At 38.1% G+C, this 20,778-nt stretch overlaps 1 protein-coding gene and 1 pseudogene across 1 annotated transcript; both read right to left on the reverse strand.

Moving 5' to 3' along the window:
* Nucleotides 1-645: 645 nt before the first annotated feature.
* Nucleotides 646-1,914, reverse strand: LOC116116915 (annotated as a pseudogene).
* Nucleotides 1,915-10,550: 8,636 nt separating this feature from the next.
* On the reverse strand, nt 10,551-20,111 carry LOC116117000 (protein DA1-related 1-like). Its single transcript, XM_031403065.1, has 8 exons — nt 20,041-20,111; nt 19,275-19,426; nt 18,977-19,067; nt 17,879-18,179; nt 16,841-16,961; nt 16,586-16,686; nt 11,120-11,185; nt 10,551-10,710 (listed from the first exon to the last, which is right to left on the reverse strand). The coding sequence occupies exons 2-8, from the start codon at nt 19,374-19,376 to the stop codon at nt 10,551-10,553; spliced, it is 942 nt and encodes a 313-aa protein (XP_031258925.1). The 5' UTR covers nt 19,377-19,426; nt 20,041-20,111.
* Nucleotides 20,112-20,778: the final 667 nt, after the last annotated feature.

A 20,778-nucleotide genomic window follows, 5' to 3' on the forward strand; every position in this document is an offset into this window, starting at 1 on the left:
ATGTAAAATGACCGACACCGGATGACAGTGAGACCACTTATATTGATGCGGAAAACATTAGTTATAAAACAAAACCGTGAATATTATGTTGAGCCATAAGGGCGTTTCCATTTCTCTTTTGAAAGAAACATATGGGTTCCCTCATTTTCTTTCTTGAAATGACATCAGATCATCAATACGAGGTGGAGCCTTGTTTGTTATTTCAATCTAGCACAGGAATTAAGAATCACAAGATGATTTCTTTTGGAAAAGCTAAGTTTTGTCAAGTTCCTCAAAAAAAATTCCATGTAAATTTCTTTAACAAAGTTTCGTACAATTATTTATCAAAAATGCTTGAGTAAACTTAATTGCAATCTTTCCAAGAAATAATATTGAATCCGGTACATCGCTTTGTCATTAGCTCTCTCTTGTAAACTTCTTCTGTATTCTATAATCTCATTACTCGTCCTGGAAACTCTCTGTATTTCTATAAATTGCTTTGAGTGCTTTAACAGTTTGGAAGATCGCTTGGAGGTGGTAGAAGTGACTGATGGGTCTTTGCCGTTGTCAACCAAGAATGACATCTTCAGTCCCCATGTTGTAGCACTTCCAAGTGACAGTGCATGAACCAAACTCCTGCATATATAAAATTCAAAGCAATTACATTTATAAGTTGGCAACTGCGGTGGCATTTTGTGGAGGAGGCTCGTGGGAGTTGTGGGTGTGCTAGCAAGCGTGCCTGAATAGTGCAATGTGGCAGTTGCCGTCACGTTGTCGACTGCAAGGAGCGTCCATGAAAGGAGAGAGCGCACGAGGTACTTCCAGTTTTGGTCAGCAGTAACTAAGACATTAGTGGTTTGGCCTGGGGCAATTACAACAGTGTCGGTTTTGAATGGTTTTACGTAATTGCATAACTTCCACCACAGTGCGTTTGTGCCCTGCTATCTTGAAGAAAAGCTCTTCATTGAGTGCAGCATTGATCAAGCGAAGAAGTAGGTTTTGCCGTTTTCCACAGGCAATGTATAGCCCCCTGCACATGACAGAAAAGGAGTTCGGAATATTATAAAGTTACCTTCCTAAGACTGTTACCAAACAAAAGTTGATTCACAAATTTCTACCTGTGAAGAACAACTAGATACGGGCTGGTGGCCGTTTATTGTGTGAGCATCAGAGACATTAGGTGCCAATCCGGATTTGAGAGCTTGATTGATAACGGTTTCAGTGTCTGATTCACCACTTAGCAACAAAATAACCTTTTCCTTGTGGGGTTGGGGAAGGGATATGGAAACACGCTTAGGCTAGATAACAATGGCACCATGGACAGTGGCCTCAGCAGAGAATATATGCATGCCAGAGAAGCGTGCCTCGTTGGCTGTAATTGTGAAATTGTATATGTAGGTATGCCCAGGCTGAATTGGACTGTGTGATATATGCTGGTCCCAGCCCAGCCGGTTCTCAGTTGTCGGATACCATGCCTGGAAATTAAGTGTAATCAAATAAATCAATATTACATTTAATTATGTTAAAGATTGAATGAATCATCTTAAGAATTCTACCAGTGGGTAGAAACATTATATTGACATGGTTGACGACCTTGACGAGCACAGTATCATCTTCCCTGGCATAAAGAGTTGGTCCTGGGAAACTCCCATTAACAGGACAATGGGCTTTGTCGAACATAGTTTGGTTGAGTTTTCATCACTACCTGTATAGTCACCCAAAAGGACACCAAACATCTGTTTTATCAACTAATAAATTGGATGCACAAGTTCTAATAAGCGACACATATTGATATTCAGTCTTGGTTTATTAGTAGCAGAATGAAAGTAGAAGCAATTAATGTACTTACATTGAACTTGTAATGGCGAACTCTGCATTCAACCAGAGCTGGAAAAATGCATGCTACAGAAGCAGAAGTTGAACCCAGGAGCCCATTTCGTTTTCTCTTCCTATTGTATTATTTCTTGCTTTCAGGCTAGTTGCATTCATCTAGACGGGATAGTGCAAATTATATGGGGGAATAAGGGAATAGCTGATTGCTGCCATGTCTTTTTTGTTGGTGGTAGGTGTTGGACATATTCTTGAAACAAGAGACTTCATAAGAGATTTGGTTTGTTGGAATTTATGGTACCCTGCCCTCAGTAAATGTTAATATAATGTTAGAACCATTATTTAGACAGCTTTCCTTTTAAAAAATATGCTTACACATGTTAACTATGAGAAACTACAGTTGCTTTCTGCATGGCACTCTACGATTCCCACCCACAGGCACCAGAAGGCCTTGGTCCCTTGGATGAACTGTTCAAAAATCTTACCATTTGGTATTGTACTATAATCAACAATTTTTTTTTTTTTTTTTTTTTTGCTGATCGGTGGTGTCTAAGCCAGTTTACGCACACTTCAACTATTCCTCTGAGGTCTTGAAGTGAACAGTTAGATAAATCCCTTCACTGACTACTCTTATTAATGTCCGAGGGAACTCGAACTCATGTTAGATGTCTTTGCTCTTTTTCTATCAGGCCATCAAGTGGTGGTTCTAGAATCAACATTATTATAGTTTATTGTGTTAAAACAGGGAAGGGAAAAATTCCAAGAATTGATCTTCCGTTTGGTATACATTTTGACTCGGTAGTTAATCTATCCATTTGACACTCGATGCAACTGTTCAAGACATCATCGAGAGACATGTTAAAGCAACACTTAATAAATAATTTTGCTTAAGAGGAAATTGAAAATTTATAGTTACAGGAATTTTAAATCTTTTTTGATAAACCAAAGGGGTGGCATTTTTTGTTTAATTTCTTGGTGAAAGCTGGCAGATTATACCAAAATATGCTTACAAAACAATACAAGAGTTGCACAAGATATCAATTTGGTAGCATGTCTAAAAAGGATTTCCAATAACAACTTTCAAGCTAGATCTAGATTCACCCTTATGGTTATCTCATCTTTAATTTAAATAATTAAAAATCCTAATATTAACATTGGACCTTAAAAAGATGGAGCCATGGATGCATCATCTAAGAGATTATGTTGATTGTGTGACAAATTTAGTTTAAAATATAACGAATAAATTTAATAAGTCTAAACATATCTATGCACTAAAAATAGAATTCAATTGAACAACAATAATGTTTGTCATGTTGTATTAGAGAACATGAGAAATTTTTTTGTAATGAATTTCCATTTGATTTGATTTAATATATATGATTTTATTTTTTGTGTACTAATATCATATGAAACTCAAGCATAATATGCACTCAAGAGAATTTAATTCCACCCTTGTTACCCGTCAACAAAAACTACAATTCTCACCTATAATTAACACATATTAAACAGATAATTTCAATGTTTAAACCATTGTTTTAAAACTTGGTTCTCCGATCGGTTCAACTAGTCAGACCAAGACCCGGGGCCTTCTCCGAGTGGGGTCACCCATGTCGATAGTTTAAAACCCCAAATTCACAAAGAAGAAATCCCTAGAGAGAAGGGTGGCGATCGACGAGCAGACGGTGGTGAGGATGTTGGGGGTTCTGAAAAGGAAGTGTCGGTGAGTCAAAAGGTGGCAAAAGGCAAAAGTTGCATGGCCACAACAACGGGCTATTGTCGGCGATTGGCGGGGTGAATAGGGGGTGAGATGGCTTTTGGTAAGGCGATTGTCGATACTAGAAACAGGCCTATTTGGCCTAGGTTGACAGTTGCGTGCGGTGGTTTTTTTTTTTCGAAAAATGGTTTGATTTTGGCCAGATGTATGGTAGATTTGCTAAGGAATGACTCAAAGAATGAGTGTGATTTGCATTTGGTGTGTTGCCGTTGCCAACCAGTCGACTGTCGATTTGCATTTGACAAGATAACAAGGGTGTGTTTGCTAAATTTCAAACCTCTAGACATGCTAACATCACCGGTTCAACCATACCAGTTGACCCCGGACTCAGTCATTTTGCTAGGTTTCACCGTAGGTCAATTATTAAAACATTAGTTCAAACTTATATACAATATATTTTAAATAAAAAAATTATACTTAAAAACCCAACAAAAAGGCTATGGAACAAATATAGTAAACTTGACATAATCTCTAATACGAAGAAATGGATATTTTTAGTTATGCCATAAATTCGTACATGTGGTATATAAAGGACAAGTTGACAAGAGGAATGAAGGGTGAATGTAAAGCAAGTCATTTAAGATGTGAAGCTTAAACGGCATGTCGTTTTGTATTCTGCAAATTAATTGTCATAATAACCTCTAAAATCTTTTAGGATGCATTTAGAAAATCAAAATAGGCGGACATGGCTGCTTAGAAAATGTTGATTATTGGCATCTATATGTCCACAAGATTAATTAGCCAAAATTACTCCAATGCCCACAACCTTCAGATGAAAAAAGACGGATCGACTTTGCAAGAGCTTCATTTTTCATTCTGAAAATGTGAGTTCTATGGCAAAAGTTTGAAGCAAACCCGGGGTTTTACAATGGGAAAACGACAATTGGCTTCCTGAGCAAGCAACGCTTGGGCGGGATACGTTTCTTGTCATTGATTATACCACGTGTCATTAATCTGCGGGAAGATTAACACCCCCCCCCCCCCCCCCCCCCCCCACCCCCCCGTCCACCCCCCCCCCCGCTCACGCTTCAGGACAGCTTAATATCGTGTGGTTAGTCCTTGCCGCTACATCGCGTTCCCTCCATTGGAACAACCAAACGACAACACAATTACCCTCCTCCACATTAAATGCCCCTTCATCCGCATTTAATGCTATGAAAGAGAATGTCGTTTCAGCATGGATTGCATTTAATACACATGGCTGACACTTATTGCGTAATGGACACACTTGTTAGAATAAAGATTATACTATTGGCTAGGTGAACCGTCAAACGCAACGGATAACATCTGAAAAGGTTGTTCGAATAAAACACTCTTCATCATGCATCGACTTCAAAACGATGTGACTCCTTGCCTTTGGTAAAAGATGTGCTAAATATTTTCAAGTCACAAGTTATAGTTGAGACTCGAGGCATGTTGGTATGGCACTGATTAGGGTTTGACTCAGGTCGCTGAACCTGTCAGAAAAGACCGCATCAGGTTGCTAGTGTAGTTCTTAGAGACCCATACAGCTCAATCGGCTCGACCAAGCGTCATCTAGGATAAGCTGAGTCGTGGCATAATCATGAAGTTCTTAAGGTTCAATCCTTGAACCTTAAAAATTAGGGGGCTTCTGTTATGCCCAAAAAACTAGGGCTGACGTGAGCTTATGTTAGCAAGAGCCAATCAGAATTCAGGAAGGATTTGTACCTTCTAGACACAGCCACGTCCCGCAAGGACGAGAGAGGTAAGGTCATCGTCAGTAAGGCAGATGAATGTCAGGCTTATGAGCGGCAAGGAATTGTCAGGCTTATGAACGGCTAAGAATTGTCTACCTGCCAAAGTCCCATGCGATTTAAGGATATCTCTCATGCAGACAACCAATGGGAAGCGGGTTAGGAATTATACCACACCTGCCCGCACGCAGAGTCATGATTACCAGCTTGAATCCTCTAACAATAACAGAGGGCTCTCCTCTCATTTACGGGATTGGCTCATTCTTAGACTAAAACATATACTCGCTCTCTCTTTTTACATTTAATTTCTCTATCGTAATTCAACTTGTCAAGCGAGACTTGATTGTAACCTCCCATTAATATAATTACAGTGGATGTAAGATTCTCCTTAGAGCATCCGAACCACTTTAAAATTGTCACTCGTTCAATCTTTCTTTTTATACTTCTATATCACGTGTGATTTCTAAGTCCGCTTAGTACTTCACACACGTGAATAGTTGGTGTCAAAATCAAGCATCAACAAAACATATATACAATATATTTTAAATAAAAAACAATATATACTTAAAAATCAAACAAAAAGGTATGTAAATATATTAAACTTCACATAATCTCTAATGGCAATAATGCTACAGACACTGTAACGTCCCACATGAGGTACGTAGTTATTGTCTCCTCTTTCGCTCTTATTTGAGTTGGTTTTGGTAATATTGTTTGATTGAGTGTTGTGTTGAATGTTGCCCTGAAATTGGTTGAAAATAGAAGAAGTTCAGTGTACCAAGCTTCGCCGGGGCGAAGAATAATCTTCGCCGCGGCGAAGATGTGTTGAAACCACGGGGAAACTCTCTGGACAGTTTCGCCGCGGCGATAGAAGTTTCTTCGCCACGGCGACAGGCCGATTAAAATGTTTGTTAAGTTTTAGATATTTTCTTCCCTAAGGGCAATTTGACCATTCTACCCCTAATTAGCAGGAAAAGTGGGGAGTTAATTGTAAGGATTTTTCATGGAGAATATGTTGATATGGGGGTGAGTTTGTAATGAATCAAAGGATATAGATGGAATTCCCAAAGAAGAGTAAGGGCAAAATGGGAATGCTTTGGTATAAATTTCATTAAAAGGAATTAAGAGTTAGCAAACCCCTCATTCTTCTTCTCAAAAACGCAACTCTCCATTCTTGTTCCTCTCAATTTCTCTTTCTTTTGATCAAGGAGTTCCAAGGGGTTTTTGAAGTGAGTTGGGGTAGAAAATCAACCTAAGGCTTCCTAAGGTAAGGATTCTTACTTTAGTTGTGAAACTTGTGAGTTTTAGTTTATATTGAAGTTTGAGGGTTTTTGTTCTTTTGGTTAAGAGTAGAGAAAAAGTCAAGCAAACCAAGTGAAAGGAAGAGTTGGTGAAGTCTCTCCATAGCAAGGTAAGTAAATCCCAACCCAAGTTGAGATTTAAGAATTTTCTTGATTAGGGTTTTGATAGAAATGATGTATGTATGTGATATACATGTGATATGCCATGTATGGAGGCTTAAATAGAGATTTCTATGCCTTGTGATTGTTTATACCTTTCAAATATAAGAAATGAGTTGTGGGTTGGAAAGGTAGTTTGAGATGGAATTGAAGGGGTGTTATGGATACCCTTTTTGGAAGTGCTTTCTTTGACAGGTTCTATGGTTATGTGAAGGGGTTTATCCCCATTTTGGATGGTTAGAGAAAGATTTAGAATCATTGCTATAGTAAAGTTTTATGATGCACTTGAGTTGTTTGATGAAATGCCTAGTAGAGGTTTGAGTATGAGTAGTGAACCTTAATTCTTGTAACATTGCATGTTGGCATTTCATAAGTGCATTAGTGGAGATAAACCATCCATAGGCACTAATTATGTATTGAAAAGTGACCTAAGAAAGTGTAGGAAACTTGGGTATGCAATTACCCTATGAGTAGAGAGCTTGGTGGATGCAACTACTCTAAGGGTAGAGAGAATGAAACAAAATGCTAGAATAGAGTGAATTAGAAGAGTAGTAGAGATGGGTTGATGCTTTGTGATCATCACCCAACAGTTATGGGAATCGGGTTGATGCTTTGTGATCACCACCCGAATAGCCCTTAGAGATGGGTTGATGCTTCGTGATCGTCACCCGATAAGTATTAGGAACGGGTGGATGCTTTGTGACCACCACCCGGTTAGTTAATAGATAAGTAGGTTGATGCTTTGTGATCATCATCCGACATTTAGTAGAAGTGGGTTGATGCTTTGTGACCATCACCCGACAGTGACTAGAGACGGGTTAATGCTTGGTGATCGTTACCCAAAAGTCATGAGAAACGGGTAGGTGCTAGGTGGTCTCCACCCGATAGTTAGGAAAATCGAGTTGGTGCTTTGTGATCCCTACTCGGTAGTCACTAAGAACGGGTTGGTACTGTGTGAACTCCACCCGATAGTCATGGAGAGTGAGATAGTGCTGTGTGAACGCCATCCGGCCGTACCTCCGGTAAGATGAGGCCATGATGTTAGTAGAAACAGAAATAGAATCAGAAATAGTATAAGGAAAGAATTAAGAGTTATTCATACGGGGACAGACAGATAGAGGGTTTTACTTACTGAGCATTATTTTGTGCTCACCCCGTTATTTTCCTTTGTGGATGCAGGATCTAGGTGTTGATGCAGTCGGAGGGGCGTCGGCAAGCGAGGAGCAATAGCTACACTGTTTCCCCTTGCTTTGTCTTTTAAAACGAATTTTTGTAAACAATACTCTTTGTGTATAAAAGACATATGACTTATAATGAAAAGAAAGTTTTGGGCCCAAATTTTATATTGTTATTATGCATGCATTGTACTAGTTTTCAGCAGTTGTTACAGACACCGATTTTTTGCACCGAATTTTTTTATTGAAGGATATGGCATCCAGTCAGACACAACCACGTTGGAGACAAAACACATCTTCCGTGAATAAACGGTCATCCAACAGTTATGGACACCCAGTCATATTTCATGGACGACCATCCATACGAAAATAACAATGGACTCCTGTCCATTTCCTATGGATGGGGGTCCACCTCGAATGGACGCCCATCCATAAATTTTTAAAATTATAATAAAGGACAGTCGTCCATTGGCAAATAAAATTTTTTATTTGCCTCGTACAGATACCAAGGTTTAAGTGATGGAAATTATTACTGATATATGTTGTTGATGCATTTGTAAGTGAATAGAGTGAGTTGATAGAGTTTTACACTTGACGAACTCATATTGGTTGACAAGGAATCAAGCTTGCAATTTACGACTAGCTCTAATGTTTGTACTCAACAACAAAAATAACACTTAAAACAAAGAAAAAACAAGGTTGCCAAAATGATTCCAGGGCCTAAAGGATCACCACTAGCCAAGGATAAACCACCACCAACCCTTTCGGCAAGATTGGATAAAGTATAAAATAAGCTCTCACTAGAACTACGAATTTTATTCATCTAAAAACTACCTTACAATAGGAGAAGCTAGCCTTATATAATGGCCTTACAAAAAGTTGCAAAAGTTGCCCTAACTTGGTTTAATCTTGGGCGTACAAGTGGCATGCACTAACTCCTAGTGAATCTAAGCCATATAAAAGAAAATTGACCAATATTTGAATTGGTCATACATGGGTTCCAACATAGGAGAAATAAAAATTAAAAAAAAAAATGCATGCATGGATTAGCTAAAATACAAGATCCTAGAACTTTCCCTAAGTGGTAATGGACATGGAGCCGCCCAAACCTTACAACCTTGTTTTTGCCAAATCGGATAATGCTTGTAGCCACCCATGTGTTCCCTTGTCTCTTGCATTTAATGCTCCCATATGCTTCCCTTAATTCTCCCAGCAAAGTTTGAACACTTGAACTACTTTTGGTGAGAAATTTCCCAAGTAATCTAGCTACATCCAATTAAAGGCATTGAACCCAAATAGTCAAAATCCATTTGGGCCACTTGGGCTCATGATAAACGACTCTACCTACTTGGGCCAAATTTTGAGCCGTAATATCTCCTTAGACTAAGTCCTTACTCTTGCCTTCCATTATGCATTTTCCTTGGGCCAAAATAATCCCACATTCTTGAATAATTTCTTCAATGGACTTCACTTAGTTTCCATGAAGGTTTTTGTTGGGCTTTGTTAGATTCTTATCTGTTGTTCTTTTGGATTTTTGGCATTTAAACATACTATTATTTTGTTGGTGTATTGATTATTTTGAATATTTTAGTTTTGCTTCTCATTTAGATCAGAGACATATTCTAACTTGATTTATTTTGATTTTGCAAGGCCAGCAGTGAATTTCGTGTAAAACAAAAGCATCTTTCGACTTCTAAAGTGTAAAGCTTTGTATTTCCTAAGACCAATAAAATCCCATACATTTTTTAGTATGTTATTGTTATTATTATTGAATATGGACGGGCATCTACCTTGTTCTTTTATAATTTAAGACAAGCATCCATTCGAGGTGGACACCTATCCATATGAAATGAATGAGATCTCATTGTTATTTCGGTATAAGAATTCGTCCGGATTGGTGGACGATCGTCCATAAAATATAGAAAGGGGTCCATAATTGTTGGACAACCATTTATTCGTGATGAACAATCGTTCATCAAATATAGACGAACATCTATAATTATTGGACAACCGTTCATTCACGAAAGAGGAGTGTTGTCTCCAACATGACTACATGTAACCGGATGTCACATACATTAGTACAAAAATTTGATGCAACTTTTATTTTTAGTGTCTGTAGCATTATTCTATTTTTAGTTATTCCATAAATTCGTAAATGTAGTATATAGAGAACAAGTCCACAAGAGGAATGGATGATGTATGTTAAGCAAGTCGTTTAAGATGTGAAGCTTAAACAACATGTCATTTAATATTCTGCAAATTAATTGTTATAATAACCTCTAAAACTTTTAAGATGCATTTAGAAAATCAAAATAGGCCGACATGGCTGCTAAGAAGATGTTGATTATTGGAATCTATATATCCACAAGGTAAATTAGCCAAAATTACTCCAATGCCGACAACCTTTAGATGATTTGAAGTGATTATAAACAACGAATAATGCTATGCTTATAACTAAATTATACAACCCAGCTAAAATTTTACAAAATTCATGTAAAATAACTAATCTATCCTATGTTTTTTGTCTCGTTGTATGACTCAGTTGTAAACATGACATTATTCCATAAACAACATATTAAAGCCATTCATAATCCATACATGAATGACGAAATTAGATCTACAAATTTCTCTGATTACCAAGACGTGAACAGTTGTAGAGAATGAAACTGGTGATTTTCTCTATACTTACACCTTTTAAACAGCTCATTATGCTAACAATTATCACCACTACCAGAAGCCTGACATGGAGAAGTCTCACTTTACTAGAAGCCTCGGAGCTGTCATGAAAAACAGAAATAACTTAAGATTTCTACATATCCGAATTTTAATGGAAAAAGAAATAAATGTGAGTTTAAATAATTTATTAATGATAAGCCTTACGTGTGACAACAAATCGCGGTTCTAAGCCTTGAGCTCCTTATTATCCTGCAATATTGCAAAAGAGCAAAACCTCAGATTGAATTTTGATGAATACTGTTCATTAATAAACATTAATCATTCTACAATAAAAATACCTTCTCGAGATCTTGATCAAGCAGAATTGCAAGTAAAGCATAAACTTTATCACATCATTCAAATTGCACCGCTCATTGCATTGAGGGGCAATATAACCAAGAAATTAAATTAATGCACATAATAAAAGTGAATGAAACATATAATCAAATTACAAATAGGAAAATAATATACCGCTGGAGCCTTGTTGATCCATTTTTCAATGCAAGACAAACAGATAGGTGTCCACAAGGCAAGCATCTGCATTTTTCAAACAACAAACTTTTAATTGCAATATTCTATGAATCTATAAATTAAAATAAAAAAAGGTAATCTGTTGACGCTTGATTTTGGATGCCAACGACTTGCACATGCAAAGTGCTAAGAGGGTCTTAGAAATTACACGTGATGGATCCATGAGATTTGAATATGGAGCTGAGATTATATACGTTACAGAAAACATAAATAATAGGCTAACAAGAGAGGTTTTTATAGTGGTTCGGATGCTCAAACAAGTAACTCCTACATCCATTGTTATTTTATTGATCTCTGACTATTTTTATGATATTGCCCATAAGGCATACAAAGATGAAGAAATACAGTGTTTACAGAGAGAAAGAATTGAGCTTGAATCTATGGTTTAGCTCTCATATGCCCAGCCCCCCTCTTTGGGAAGAGAAGTGTCAATTTATACACCTAAACACTTAATGTAATGAGTGTTTTGCAAGTTGTCTTAACACATGGAAGGCTCTTATCCATTCATTTCTTGAGAGGAGATAGGGTTGGTAAGAATATCTTTGAGGAGATATGGTCTTGGCAGCTAGTACAAAAGACATTTATTAGGCTGACATAAGCGTGACTTTTGAGGCATAACAGAAGCCCCCCAGTTTTTGGAGTGCGTAATCACGCTTTAGAAACCAAGGTCTTTGATCTGAATGGCTGTAGTCTCGAACTGAAGAACTCGAACCATTCTTGGCGCGATCGAGTGCTGAGAGCCAGGAGCTGATCGCTATCTGTTAGGAGCTCGACCTGAAATCTATTAGGAGCTCGACCTGAAAGCAAAACGAGCTCAATCTGAACAAAACAAGCTCAACTTGAGAGCAAAACGAGCCAACCTCAGCAAAACGAGCTCAATTTGAACAAAACGAGTTCAACTTGAGAGCAAAACGAATCTTCTATACTCAGGATATGGGAGGGATCACTTACATACTTTCGTAGCAGTGAGACATGGAACACATCATGCACCTTGTCCATTCTAGGTGGAAGTACCAATCTGTAGGCAACTTTACCCACTCGTTGCAATAAAGAGGTCCGAAGTTTCTTAGGCCTGGCAGGTTACTACAGACGTTTTGTTGAGGGGTTCGCCTAGTTGGCTAAACCATTGATAGCTCTTACCAAACAGAAGACTCCTTTTGTATGGTCAGAAGATTGTGAAGAATGTTTTCAAGAGTTGAAGAAGAGGTTAACATCAGCTCCAGTGTTGGTGTTACCACAGGAGGGTGTAGATTATGACATTTATACGGATACCTCATTGCAAGGACTTGGGGCGGTGTTAATGCAGTTAGGTAGGGTGATAGCATATGCCTCTCGGCCATTGAAATAGTATGAGATGAGATACCCTACGCATGACTTAGAGTTGGCAGCCGTAGTCTTTGCATCAAAGATTTGGAGGCATTACCTTTATGGAGCTAAGAGTAATATCTACACTGATTATAAGAATTTAAAGTATTTCTTTACTCAAAAGGAGCTGATTATGAGGCAGAGAATGTGGTTAAAGCTAGTTAAGGATTATGAATGTGAAATCAAGTATCAACCATGGAAAGCCAACGTAGTAGCCGACGCCTTACGTAGAAAAACTCATTTGTCTCGGCTCACTAGGCAGAAAGAGTTGATAGAAGAGTTTTGCAGAGAGCAGATCAAAGTGATTCCGGGACGAATTGCCAGGTTAGAGATTCAGTCTACTTTATTAGAGAAAGTTAGAGAAAAACAAGTGGCTGATGAGTGGTGTCAGAAAGTAGTGCAGCAAGTGCTTGAGGGCAAGACAGTGGAGTTCTACGTAGTTGATGGTGTCCTCTATTTCCAGAATCGGTTGTGTATTCTTCCGAATGATGAGTTGAAAAAAAGAATTCTTTCAGAGGCTCATGACACACCGTACACTGCTCATCCTGGAGCAACCAAGATGTACCAAGATGTAAAGAAAGGCTATTGGTGGCCAGGTATGAAGAAAGACATAGCAGAGTTTGTAGCTAAATGTCTAATATGTCAACAGGTGAAAGCAGAACAGCAAAGGCCATCAGGGTTGCTTCAACCACTTAGTATTCCGGAATGAAAATGGGAGAGTATTTCAATGGATTTCATCACAGGTCTCCCTAAGGTACAGAGAGGTTATAATGCTGTAGGCAACTTTATCCACTCGTTGCAATAAAGAGGTCCGAAGTTTCTTAGGCCTGACAGGTTACTGCATATTGGTACTTCCACCTAGTATGGACAAGGTGCATGATGTGTTCCATGTCTCACTGCTACGAAAGTATGTAAGTGATCCCTCCCATATCCTGAGTATAGAAGATGTTGAGTTAACAGAGAACCTTGTGTATGAGGAACATCCAGTACTGATTCTAGATCGAAGGATTAAAGAACTCCGAAACAAGAGTATTCCGCTGGTGAAGATCCTTTGGAGGAATCACAAGGTAGAAGAAGCGACATAAGAGGTAGAACGAGACATGCAAATTCGCTTTTCGGAGTTATTCATGTGAATTTCGGGGACGAAATTCTTTTAAGGGGGGGAGAATTATAACGCCCCGCTTGAGGTACGTACTTAAGATTTGTTGTCTTACTTAAAAGTTCATTGATTCAGTTTCAATTGAGTTTGTATGTTGTTATGGTTGGTTGGTGAGTCTTTAATTGAAATGGTATGTTGAGTTGGTTGAATGGTTGCCTTGAGATTGGTTGAGTTTTGGTGAAGTTTGGAAATCCAATCTTCGCCGGGGCGAAGAAGAAGCTTCGTCGCGGCGAAGAGGAGCTACACCCACGGGTAGGTTCTGCCCTGTTTCGTCGGGGCGACATAAAGTTCTTCGCCGCGGCGACGAGCCTAATGAAAAGTTTCTTGAGTTTTCTAGAGAATTCTTCATTTGGGGCATAATGACCATTCTACCCCTAATTAGTAGGAATAGTGAGGAGTAAAATGTAAGAAAATTAAGTAGAGAATGTGTTGATAATAAGGGTGTATTATCAAAGAATCAAAGGATATAGATGTAATTTTCAAGGAAGAGCAAGGGCAAAATGGGAAATGATGGTTATAATATGAGCTAAAAAGAATTAAAGTGTAGAGAAACCCTTTATTCATTCATTTCCACCGCCATATCCATTCTCTAATTTCTCTCAATCTTCCATTCAATTTTCCTAAGATTTCTAAGGGATTTAAGAGAGCTTTTAAGTAATTTTGAGTAGAGATTTCATCTAAAACATCCTAAGGTAAGGATTCACGCTTTAGATGTGAGTTTGCTTATAGTTATAGTGAAGTCTTATTTGGTTGTTATTGTTCTTGTTGTTGTTTTGAGTTGTAGAGAGAAGACAAGACAACAAAGGAAAGGAAAAGTGGCTATTACATTCTTAGGGAACATCATCACTCTGTACTATATGAGCAATATATCCAGAACACCCCTTCCTCAACATCTTTCTAGCTTTTACTCAACTGATGGCCCTCTCCAAAACTAAATTTATCTCCACTATCGAGATTAAATCTCGCTTTCTTCTTCCGACAATCAATCTCTACTCCATACCTCCCTAGGAAATCCATGCCCAAGATCACATCAAAGTCAGGCATATAAAAAACTATTAAATCAACTACTAACTCTCGTCTATGGATCACTACGGATTCTCCCAATAACATTTCTTGAGTCAACACACTCACTCCATCAGGTAACTCTATCTTAATAGGTTGACTTACTCTAATAGGTTTCAAACCTAATCTCTCGATCATTCCATGAGAAATAAAAGAATAAGTAGCCCCAAAATCAATTAAAGCATATAAGGAAACAGCATGACATAACAACTGACCAGTTACAGTTGATGGACTGGCCTCGGCTTCACCTTGTGCCACTGTAAAAACTCCGGCATTGGTACCTCTAGAAGCCTGAGCCACAGGTGGAAAGAGAACTTTACAATCCCTCATCAGATGCCCTGGCCGTCGGCATCTGTAACATACATTTCTGTCCCTCAAACACTCTCCTGAATGGTTCCTCCCACATTTAGCACAAGGGGGAAACCCTTCTGTTCTAGGCCGCTTGTTCTGCCAGTCTCTTCTGTTCCTCTTGGGTTGAAACTTCTTTTTAGCCCTTACATCTCTGTTCCTTGTAACATCTACTCTCTCCCTCTGTAAGGTAGTGGATGGTTCACGGGGTACCACTGGAGATAACCCTTCTGCCAGATATTTGTTTACATAGATCTCTGCCCTTAAAACCCTTGCTAGAGCTTCACTGTAGGTATAAGGGGGCTCGGCTCCTGTCATAACATCTCGGGCAATATCTGATCTTAACCCTTGCACAAATTTATCTCTCCTTAATTCCGGTATATACTATTTCGGGTGCGAAACGAGCAAGAGAGTTGAATCTAACTGAATATTCTTTCACAGTACTAGTCCCCTGCCTCAGATGAATAAACTCTTGGACTTTCTCATGTACTCGATCTTCTGTTCGGTACTCGGCCTCAAACAATCTTCTAAATTCTTCCCAGGTCATTGAGGCCATATCATGAGTCTCTTCCATTAGTTTCCACCAAATTCGGGCATCTCCCTTAAATAAGAAACTGGCATATCTAATCCTCTCTCTATCATTCATAGGAAACAGTGCCGTCGTCTGCTCTACGGACTTAAACCACTCTTTTGCTTCTAACGGGTCCCTAGTGTAACAAATCCCACATTGAAAGCGTATTGGGGAGGTCTTGGGCTTATAAATGGGGGGAGTCCCTCCACCTAATAGGTTAGCCTTTTGGGTGTGAAACTCCCAGCCCGTGATAAGTGGTATCAGAGCAGACCCAATCCGTCTTTCGATGTCCCACCAAACGTCCACGCAGGGACGTCCACGTGTGATTGTGGGTCCACACGAGAGTGAGGTGGATGGGCAAGCAGGGGGCCTCACCTGTGACGAGGGCGTCACAGGATTGGGTGGGGGAGAATGTAACAAATCCCACATTGAAAGCGTATTGGGGAGGTCTTGGGCTTATAAATGGGGGGAGTCCCTCCACCTAATAGGTTAGCCTTTTGGGTGTGAAACTCCCAGCCCGTGATACTAGTACCCCTAAACGCTGGCGGTTGATGCTAGTTTGCAAGCCCCTGAATCGGATCAACCCGAGTCTGTACTGTCTGAGGTACCGACCCTTCTCGCTCTGGTCTTGTGGGCGGTACTCTACTAGAGGTCTCGGTTCTCTCATGACCAACTCTTCCTTGCTCTCCGCTAATACTTGCTGTACAATTGTTCGAATCATCGTCTCGTCAAGGGTAGGGGGAGTTGGTTCGGGTAGCTTCACCATCCTCTACAACTGAACATAAAATCAGATAGGACATAGTTATATGTTCATACTAGATATCAGAAAGCACATAACAAAAAATAGCTCTAGCATTAGTAGAGAGATGGAAAAAAAAAAAAGGGTTATTATAGCACTAACATGGGAAAAATACTTACAAAGTTATGGCAGACATCACATTTGGGGTGATGTTGCTCCTTACGGCAGTGTTTGTGATAAGGACGACTCCCGGACATTGAAAACTATCATAGAAACGATATATCAACTTAGCCATACCCTTCATTCACTTGGTTATTGAAAAACCACCCATACTAACAGCAAAATTTGCCAAGAATTCAAGCAGTGTGTTAACTGATCAAAATTAATATTATCATTCAAGTTTTATAAAATTTAAACCTCAATATCTGTAATTGGTTGATTACAACCATGGCAACGGAGGCATTCAGGTTGCCAAAAAGCACCCATGCAACTTAAGTATCTTCCATGACCAATCTCAATATTGCAACCAGCACACGTCCTATGAGAAATACATTTTCAACAACCAGGTTAGGATTTGTCAGATATCTAAGTAAAAAAGACTAGAAACATAAGAAGCAGATAATATAAAAGACACAATAATAGATGTTATATATATAATTTATGCATGCAAATTCATGATGTTACATAAGGATGTAATGCACCCCAACTTTATCACATTTAGCCTTTGCCAATGTCAAATAATTGTCATGTCATGTCTACTAACTTGAAAATGATAATTTCAAACTGAGCCACATAATAAAATGCAAAATTCTTGATTGTCACATTTATAATTAACCAATGTCAAGTACTTCCCACGTCATGTCTCCTTGAAGAACAAAAGTTCAAATTGTACCTAAAATAAAAAATTCTTAATCATCTTGCACTAGTTATTTTCGAAACAGAAGATATTTAGATTTTAGACCATCAAATTATGAGTTTCCTCATTCCACTGGCATTATTAAGTCAACTTAATCAGAAGAATGTAATGCAATTGCCCATGCACCTACAATGAAATACAACTAAGTATTGCACAGGGAAAAAACGATATAAGTAGACATCTGCATCACTTCATTCCAATAAAGTTCAGTCAAGGCAGAGATTACAATGGACTGATACAAGAATATGGTGCTAAACTTTAAACCAATTAGCTCGAGCAGCAGACGTGTTCATGCTATCTTTTATCCGTGTAATGCCTATGCCTTAAGCTGGTTTGTCGGCTAAAATTCAATGGGTTTCTGCTTAAGCTAGCCTAGCCCTAAATCTTTATTCCTTCAGAGAGAATGCAATATTCAAATACAAAAAAGCATGTCTGCTTGTGCCTTTAATACATTTCACTAAGAGCTATAATCAAAACAATTGACATATATAGACAGTCGTCAGATTACTGAAACAGAGATTGAATTCAATGACGTGTACCTGTAACCAGGAGGATAAAAGAATGGAAAAGGTTGAAATATACTTGGAGTATCAGGTTGAGGAGGAGGCTCAATGCTCAAACTTTCCTGAATGGCCTTCGCAAGTTGTTCATCCTCCTCTAGTTGAGCTTTGGCTTGACGTTCGTATTCCTCTTGTTGAGCTCGTCGTTCATATTCCTCTTGTTGAGCTTTATCTCGTCGTTCATCTTCCTCTATCAGAGCTTTAGCAAACAGTTCATCTTCGTCTTCATACGATTCAGATTTAATACATTGTATATCTTCCTCCAAGTCATATTCATTTTCTAATAAATAAATATATTAATGAGACTAAAAGTATGAACTTTAAATTTCATCATTAATTCAACACTTCCGAAAATAACTGGTATTGATTATAGAGTGCACCTCTTTAATGGACCTTATGCATGTTCAGTTAGCATGTAATATATAAAGGAAGTCCATTCAATCTGATATTTTAAGAAGTCACTTTGTACAGTTCTTCCACCTGCCTCACTTCACTATACTATTGTGACTGAAAAACGAAAACAGATTTCACAGAAAAACCACAAGATGCATGTGTATCTCTGTAAGCAATTTGCAATCATACCCACTGTTTGGCATGATACTAGTTTGAAAAGAGAATTATCATTTTTCAAACCCAATAAAATAAATTATTTTAATTGACTTCTACTTCATTAAAACTCTTACTTATTATTTAGAGTATTCATGAGCATAAGCTCTTAAGTTATTCAATTAAACATAATAGCATAATAATCTAAAACAATGACGGATGCATTACTTCTGCTCTTGCCCATAATTTCTGGAGCAAAATTTTGAGCAATGCAAATAAAAATAATCTGATGACGAATAATTTTTGTTATTTATTAAAGAAGAAGAAGTAAAAGCAATCAAGCAAGTACACACATACAAAGCGATACTATTGGCAATCAGTTACCCTTCACTCTGTGTTTCTTTTGATATGTCATTGCAGAGTACTTCACGCACTGAGCCATAAGTAATGTCTAGTAATTGATCACAGAAACTTCCAATATCACAATTACAAAAAATTTCATGATCAGTGGTTACAGGTTTGTGGGCTTACCAATCACTTTTTTTCCTTTTTGATCCACTTCTGAAAGAGACATTACAATAGCACGGTCAATTTCTTCTCTGTCAAAATCGGATGAATCATCCTATATCCAGGTTTTTCCACATATAGTCAGCAACATCACAAAATTGAAAAGAAAATGCTGCATAAAATGTATGCATGAATATTCAACTTGGCAGCATGTATCCATTCTATAATTAATAAAATGTAAGAATTGATGTAATAATCTATGGAAGAAAGCAGCAGCTAGGGTAAACCTATGACTGAAGGGGAAAAAAAGAAAAGTGATTACCACTGAATCTCTAGGCTCATTCCATATTCTATCATCTCCATATTTTCCATGATATTGACCTTTATGATTGGGACCTTGCACAATTTTGGTCAGCCATTCCATGATGAGATATTATCTGCCAGCAGGATAGCAAACTTTTGCCGGCAACCAAGCTGCTCATTTGTATAAGAATGCAAATTTAGCAGCAAAAGGAAATGCCAATATACACTGGGACATTACTAACAAATGCAAGAAAATTTATCTATAGCATTAGAATTCGACCATTAATTTGGCAAATAACTTCCAGGTTCATGATACTATTACAATTAAACACACCAGGCAATTGAAAATTAGAAACCAAAAAATATGGTGCAAAATCAAATCATTTGCCTGCATCAGCAGCTTAGAAGGAATACCATACATAAGCTTTCTTCTGTCAAAGGCATCAATAAACTTGTTGCCTGCATGTCTACCTTAATTGCAAAAATATGGTGCAAAATCAAATCATTTGCCTACATCAATGAAAGATTTCAAGCAAGCGAAACACAAGGCAATGTAAATCACCCGGCACATATTCAAATTTTCATCTGAAATGCCCAATTCCCAGAAATTTCAGTACCACGTATTTGTTGGCGGCCTAAAATTAACTAATAAGTCAATCACACCCCATGTTTCTATTAAAACACCCTTGATCACCCTCTACCAATACTGTAATAACAAAAACTAATACATAACAGGAGTCATATAAAAGAAGAATAAAGAGGGAAATTCAGTGTTACAGACTCAACTGTAACAAGTAAATAATCCGCAGAAACAATAGAATCTGGTGAATCTCCTATCAGATCCAGCACCCAAATCCAAATGCGTACTCATCAAAAAAGAATCAGTGGAAGCAAAAAGATATTATTCTTTTCTTTATTAGCTTCCATGAATCCAGCAAAACCACTCCGCCTTTTTTTCTGACCACAGAAAAAAGTCGGATAAATATTCTTAGTGAATTAAAGAATGAAGATAATATTATTAAAGAGACATATTAGGAAAGCTATAAAGATGAAGCTAAAGACGACTTGAATCTTACGCCAAACCCAGATTGAAAAAAAAAAAAAAGGCAAGCAGTGGAAGCTGAAATGTTCTTGAAGTGTGCAAAATTAAGAAGTCTTTAATTCGTGTATAAATTATTAAAAGGATCAAAAGGAAAGGTTTTAAGAGATAAAAGAGAGAATCAAAGTCGGAGTTGGCGTGTTTGTAATCGGAATTGATGTGGAATAATAGAATAGGGTAACATAGAGTAATACTTTTTATTGCAAGTGGGTCCTTTCCCCATTTTCCACCACACTCCACTAAATTTCAAAACCGCCATCAATCTTTCTGGTTGAAAAAGTGACCTTAGAAGAGTAGGTGATTCTTTGATTTTCTTCTGTCTAGTCCGTTATGTACTTAGTTGCCCAGTTGCCCTCCCACTTTACCCTTCCAACTCTTAACCCCATCTTATAAACCCTCACCGCCTTTTTTTAACCTTTAATCC

This window comes from Pistacia vera, unplaced genomic scaffold (assembly GCF_008641045.1).
Source record: "Pistacia vera cultivar Batoury unplaced genomic scaffold, PisVer_v2 Contig1019, whole genome shotgun sequence".
NCBI lineage: Eukaryota > Viridiplantae > Streptophyta > Magnoliopsida > Sapindales > Anacardiaceae > Pistacia > Pistacia vera.